Here is a 6,840-nt window from a genome sequence, read left to right as displayed (position 1 = left end):
GAAAGATTTGCTGCCCATTAGTTTCAGGGACAGAGAAGGTTTACTTGTCCAGTGGTGCCTGGCTGTTCCTGCAACATCTGTTCCAGCGGAGCGAATTTATTCCAGTAAATGTGAACAGACTGCGCACTCGGCTCTCATCTGAGCACGTAGACCGCCTTATGTTTTTGAATAGACATTTGAATGTTTCACCGGTCGTGGTAAATATAATATCCATTTTTTTTTTATAATATTATTATTTTAGTTTTGAGCTTTAGCCATAGTTCAAATATCTATGCTATTGGTCTCTGTTTTATACCTTATAATAGTTGTCTGGTTAAACTTGGTGAACTTTTTTCTTTTTTAAAAACTAAGTTTCACCGCTGGATCAAAATATGCTGCTAAAGTTACACTGGAAGACAATGTTTTGTTAAAAAAAAATGCCGTTGAATAAAGCAGCAAAAAAAGAAAAAGTATCTTTGTGTGTTAATTTTTAAATCACAGACAAATACTGAAATGGTCTTTATAAAATAAAAATGCACTGGATATATTTGTAGCCTAATTACATTAAACATATTCGTAGAGATGACGAAAATCAAAATTATTAGTTTGTATTAGTTTTTATCTTAAATATATTTAAAATGTTATTCAATTATTTAGCAATAATCAGTGATTTCCATGCTGTTAAATAATATTTAAATAATATTTTGGTTGATCAGAAAGTGCAAATTGAATACAAAATATTAATTAAATATTAAAATACATAAAATAACTATAGTGACACTAATGTGAATTAATTGTACTTTCTTGTTTGTAAAGCACAATTCGATCGAGTTACACTTTCGGTCAAGTTCACATCTGCATCAGCAAATTTTATTCAGATAAAAGTTGCAAGAGCTAGTCTTTACGTCTGATTAATTAACATGAACAATTATGCTGCATATCATCGATTCGTTTCTTATTATTGATATTTTATTATTGATGTTATAATAATGCAGCCGAGCTTTTTTTTTCGTCATATTTGTGGGCATAGGCCTAATTCAATTATTATGGCTTTGAAAACATGCAGGTGGTTTATGGAAAATAAAACTTAACTTAAAAATAAAACTTAATTACAACTATTACACTTAATAATTAATTGAAATATTCACAGCTTAAATGAACAACTATATAAAATTTCAGGACCTAAAAATGCAAGCCCTGGAAATACAAGGCATTAAAATGCAAGTTGTGTGCAAGTACAATGTGCTATTCAGCATGCTTTTCTGTTTCAAAGACATAAGTCATTATTTTACTTCCATAGAATGCAAAGTAAAAAGTTTAATTTCTGAAAAATTATCTTGTGTGAAAGCAAAATTAAATAATTAAATGAGAAAACATGAAGTATAAATAAAATTGTAATAAAAAAATATCTTGGGCAAAAGCTAAATTTAGAATAATTTTTTTTATTAATAATTAATTTTAACTAATTAGAAATGTGTAATTCAAAAGAGTGAACAAAGTATGAATTAAAAAAATACAAATAAATAAAGTTGTTGGACGAAAGTTAACATTTGGTGATTAATTGATTTGATTTTCAGTGAGCAAACAGTGAAAGTTCAAATGTAAAATTAGTAAAAATTGCTCTTAGGCAAAAGCCAAACTTTAGTTGTCAAGTCAAAGTACAAATTCAAAATTGTGGAATAAAAATGTCTTCAGCAAAACTGAGATTTAAAAGTTTTCTTGAGGGACGGGATTTAAAACAGTAAAAATTCACTTGGACAAACGTTAAATTTAAGTAATGAAATGAGCGAAAGCAAAGTATAAATTTAAATACACATTTTGGAGTTTCGTGGGGGAATGTCAAACTACTGTTAGCACACTCAAAAACACTGAAGTAATATTTTCTCCCATGTCATATTTTTCTGTAGAAAGTCACACAGGTTTAGATCAAAAGTGAATTATGTAATCTTTCTTCATGTAGCCTACCATAGTTGAAACATTTCCGGTAACAAAAAAGCATAAAAAATGCAGTGAATCTCATTGAACTGCTTAGAAAACATTAACAAAGTGAAAAATATTAGTGTCTTTCTGATAAAAATGGCCGCATTGAACGAGGCAAGAGTTGATCGTACCACATGGGGTAAAGAGTGAGGAGTGATCTATACAGTGGTGACGGACAGGAAGGCGTTGTGGACGCTGGATCCCTCAGGTCTCTCCCCGTGCGTCATCAGCTCCTGAATGGTCATCCAGCTGTCCAGGATCTTCTTGTTCCTCTTCTTCATCATCTTGCGGTGGCTGAGCTGGAGGATGCTGGGCTCGGGGCGTCCCTCTCCGCTGCTCAGGGGGTTCTCCCGCAGACTCTCCAGCCGGCTGCGCTGCATGAACTCTCTCCTCCGCCGCTGCTCTTTGGCTCTCAGGAGATGCTGCTTGCGCTGCTCCTTGCTCCAGTAGCGTCCCATCTTCATCTCGCTCATGGTGTCATCATCAGTCGTCATGCCCCCGCTGCGCTCCTCCTTGATCTTCAGCGCTCGCTCCCGCAGGAGTCTGTCCCGGACCGGACGCTTGGTGATGTACCTGCCACAGATATTACACAACACTACTCCAGTAACACTGTCAATGGTGAAGAACTTGGCAAAATACATGAGGAGTTAGTGTTCGGTAGGGCATATTCAGATAGCGTACAGTGACTTGAGTAGAGTAAGAGAGTGAAGCGCTGGTACCTGGTGCCGTCGCTCCGGACCTTCACCTTCCACTCCAGCCTGGGTTCAGAGGGACTGACGAACTGCAGCGCCGTCTGCTGCTGGATCAGATGCATGTAGCTCTGGGGGCCCTCGGGGGCCGTCTGCTCGGACTCGGACGGGTTGCTGTGGTCGGGGCTGTCGCTCGGGGCCCGTCCGAGTGTTAGCAGGTTCCTGCGGTTGGTCAGGCTTACCCTGCGGTGCTCCGGAGAGCGGTCAGCGGCGAGCGGTGTGCTGCGTGAGCTCTCAGCCGTGTTATACGCACTCGAGCTGTCCTTGTCTGACCTCTCGGGACGCTCACGGGGTCCCAGCTGGTGCACCTGCAGGTAGGGACAGGTCTCATTTTAACAGTATTCTTACACAAGTGCCTAAAATGTTTGAGAGCTCTGTAGCTCCGCCGGTGGGTTCTGTACCTTCATGATGCTCTGGCACTCCAGCTGGATGCTGCGCAGCTCCTGGTTCAGCATCCTCAGCTCGTGCTCCACACCGCTGCCTGGGACGCTGCTGCTGCTGCTGCGTGTGTAGAACAGGTCGTACTCGCTGCCGCCGCGGATCTGACACTTGAGCTCCAGCAGCTGCCGCCAGCGCTCGTCCTTCTCCGCTCCGTCGGCTGAGCTCCGGCCCGACAGACACCGAGACAGCTGCTTCTGGATCTGAGCCAGGACGCTCTGCTCTGGGGCCGTGCTCGTCTCCTGACTGTAGGAGCAGGACGCCGCCATGCTTTCTTCTTGAGTAGCTCTGGCCTGCCGAGAGATTCGGAGAGAAAACATTTTTAAGCTCAACCAGAGTCAGCTGAGGCTTCATTAGCCAGCGTCTGTGCTCGTTTGGGAGATGGCAGGAATACATGATTACCTGGCTTTGTTTCAATTATTTCATACAACAAGAAATAATGCAGATTGTTTATCTATCATCTATCATCATTTTTGGAAATGTACGTTATATATATACATACAGGTGCTGGTCATATAGTTAGAATATCATCAAAAAAGTTGATTTCACTAATTCCATCCAAAAAGTGAAACTTTTATATTCATTCATTGCACACAGATTATGTTTCAAATGTTGTCTCTTTTAATTTTGATGATTATAACCGACAACCAAGGAAAGTCCCAAATTCAGTGTCTCAGAAAACAAGAATATAACTTAAGACCAATACAAAGAAATGATTTTTAGGAATCTTGGCCAAAAGTATGATCATGTACAGCACTCAGTACTTAGTTGTGGCTCTTTTCCCTGAATGACTGCAGCAATGCGGCGTGGCATGGAGTCGATCAGTCTGTGGCACTGCTCAGGTGTTATGAGAGACCAGGTTACTCTGATAGTGGCCTTCAGCTCTTCTGCATTCTTGGGTCTGGCATATCACATCTTCCTCTTCACAATACCCCATAGATTCTCTCTTGGTATTAAGGTCAGGTGAGTTTGCAAGAACAGGGATACCATGGTCCTTAAACCAGGTACTGGTAGCTTTGGCACTGTGTGCAGGTGGAGGTGCAGGACCTCAAGCAACGTGGATTGTGTGCCTCTCCTCTCTTCCTCCAGACTCTGGGACCCTGATTTACTTTCATCAGAGAACATACCTGTGCACCACTCGGCAGCAGTCCAGTCCTTTCTGAAGCGAGACGCTTCTGACGCTGTCTGTTGTTCAAGAGTGTCTTGACACAAGGAATGCGAAGCTGAAACCCATGTTTTGCATACGTCTGTGTGTAGTGGTTCTTGAAGCACTGGCTCCAGCTGCAGTCCACTCTTTGTGAATCCCCCACATTTTTGAATGGGTTTTGTTTCACAATCCTCTCCAGGGTTATCCCTATTGCTTGTACACTTTTTTTTCTACCACATCTTTTCCTTCCCTTCTCCTCTCTATTAATGTGCTTGGACACAGAGATCTGTGAACAGCCAGCCTCTTTTGCAGTGACCTTTTGTGTCTTGTCCTCCTTGTGCAAGCTAATTCTCAGCACATAGAGACTCTTTCACCTAGATATCACACTATAGAGACTGTGTCTGTTCCCTGAACTAGAAAATACTAAAAATGTCCAAACCAAGTTAAGATTAACAATTTAATTGAGGTTTAACAAATAAAAAACAGATGCAATATGGATAAACAAATGATAAAGCTTGGCTTATTGAATATCAGATCCCTTTCTACGAAAACACTTTTTGTAAATAATGATAACTGATCATAACATGAAATTACAATAACTTTTTCCCCTGGTGGCACTTGCGCTACTAACTTTTTCAGTTACTGGCACAAAACATGATTTGGTCACACAAATTATTTATAATAATTACTGGATAATAATGAACAATAATGAAACTGTATTGCATACAGATCTGCTTTTTGTTTTACTTGCCATCTTTTAAACCACATGCCTTGTTCTATTTCTTACAGTACACACAGTGCATTGCTCCGTCTTGTAGCTGGGGTTAGAGGGGCCCCGGTGCAGGGTGTACAGTGGGACATGTTTAATTTGTACTGTATGTTCATTCTATTTATTTATTTGTGCTATTTACACAACACATTTAAGTTTGTTTTTGTTAATTTAAAATAGCACTGCATAGTCTTCACTGTAAAATAAAATACACAATCAAACCAAAATGTATTCAGACACCTTCAACATTTCTCACATTATCACAGTTTATTTGTTGTAGTTTAGAAATTGGTAATAAAATATGACAATAACTCAGAACAAATTCATCTTGATAATGTCGGATAACTTTGATAAAAAGATATGTAATGGAATCAACCAAAACTTCAGACAGCTGTCAGTATGACAGTATTTACACAACTATCAATACTTTGTTGAACAGTTACCAAGCAAGCAATGCTTAATTTGGTTCAGTCTGTGGTGTGAAAAGGTTGCATTAGCAATTAAAGAAAGAAACACTTAAGCAAAACATGGTCAGGTCCCTAATTTTTTTTTTAATCAATTTCACTGGTAGCATTAAGACTTTTTGGGTATAATATTTCACAGAGGACTATCACAGCCAAACTATGAAAATATTCCGGAAAATACGGTACTTTCATTTTCATACATTAAAGACACTGACAGCAGAGCTAGTAAATAAGGCGCGGTCACTTTAAGAGACAATGCATCCATTACACATCCAATTTTTTTGTAACTCTTTACTTTCACTTAAGACATAACCACATACTTTTTCGAACACACTATCCAAGATGGGTATTGACTTTTTGTATGTATTTGTTGTCGGTACAAAAGCAAGAAGACTTTGAGACGCGTCTCTGCTTGCTCCCTGAACACCAGAACACCGAGGTGCTGAATTGAGCTCTCTTTCACTTTTCGCTCTTTTTTTTTTCTGTTTATTTAAACTGCGATTTGTATTTGTTCGTTCAGGTGCAGGAGGACGTGAACGTCCTGAAGGAGAGCTCGGTTCAGTGTTGCTGTTCACGAGACGTGGCTCTCTTTCTCGCACCAAACACAGCGTGAGTAACCAGGGCTGAAGCCAACTTGATGTGTTGAATGCTCGGAGCACGTCATAAAACGTATTCTTAAAATACACATTTCTGTTTTAATATAACATAATTTAACGCAATGGCAATGGCATTTCAAAAGGTCACATATGCGACCATTTTGCTCGCAGTTTAGTTCCCTGTCATAATATAGATGTGCTCTGCTTGACAGAAACCTGGCTAAAACCTGATAATTACATTATTTTAAATGAGTCCACCCCCCAAGATTACTGTTATAAACATGAGCCGCGTCTAAAAGGCAAAGGGGGAGGTGTTGCTTCAATTTATAACAACATTTTCAGGATTTCTCAGAGGGCAGGCTTCAAGTATAACTCGTTTGAAGTAATGGTGCTTCATATAACACTATCCAGAGAAACCAATGTTAATGATAAATCCCCTGTTATGTTTGTACTGGCTACTGTACACAGGCCACCAGGGCACCATACAGACTTTATTAAAGAGTTTGCTGATTTTACATCCGAGTTAGTTCTGGCTGCAGATAAAGTTTTAATAGTTGGTGATTTTAATATCCATGTTGATAATGAAAAAGATGCATTGGGATCAGCATTTATAGACATTCTGAACTCTATTGGTGTTAGACAACATGTTTCAGGACCTACTCATTGTCGAAATCATACTCTAGATTTAATACTGTCACATGGAATTGATGTTGATAGT

General features: G+C 39.5%; 1 protein-coding gene across 2 annotated transcripts in view; it reads right to left on the bottom strand.

Annotated features, from left to right (window-relative positions):
* Positions 1 to 1,220: 1,220 nt before the first annotated feature.
* Positions 1,221 to 6,840, bottom strand: part of LOC113042984 (PDZ domain-containing RING finger protein 4-like) — a 46,360-nt gene continuing 40,740 nt past the window's right edge. Inside the window, exons 8-10 of one of the 2 annotated variants that reach the window (XM_026202038.1) lie at positions 3,110 to 3,439; positions 2,679 to 3,016; positions 1,221 to 2,532 (exon numbers count right to left, since the gene is read on the bottom strand). In XM_026202038.1, coding sequence (XP_026057823.1) covers positions 2,118 to 2,532; positions 2,679 to 3,016; positions 3,110 to 3,439 — 1,083 coding nt within the window. In that variant the 3' untranslated portion in view covers positions 1,221 to 2,117. The remainder of the gene's footprint in view (positions 2,533 to 2,678; positions 3,017 to 3,109; positions 3,440 to 6,840) is intronic. The other variant, XM_026202039.1, reaches the window with a different exon arrangement.

Source organism: Carassius auratus, chromosome 25, assembly GCF_003368295.1.
Source record: "Carassius auratus strain Wakin chromosome 25, ASM336829v1, whole genome shotgun sequence".
NCBI classification, from domain to species: Eukaryota; Metazoa; Chordata; class Actinopteri; order Cypriniformes; family Cyprinidae; genus Carassius; species Carassius auratus.
This window is presented reverse-complemented; position numbering and strand designations above follow the sequence as displayed.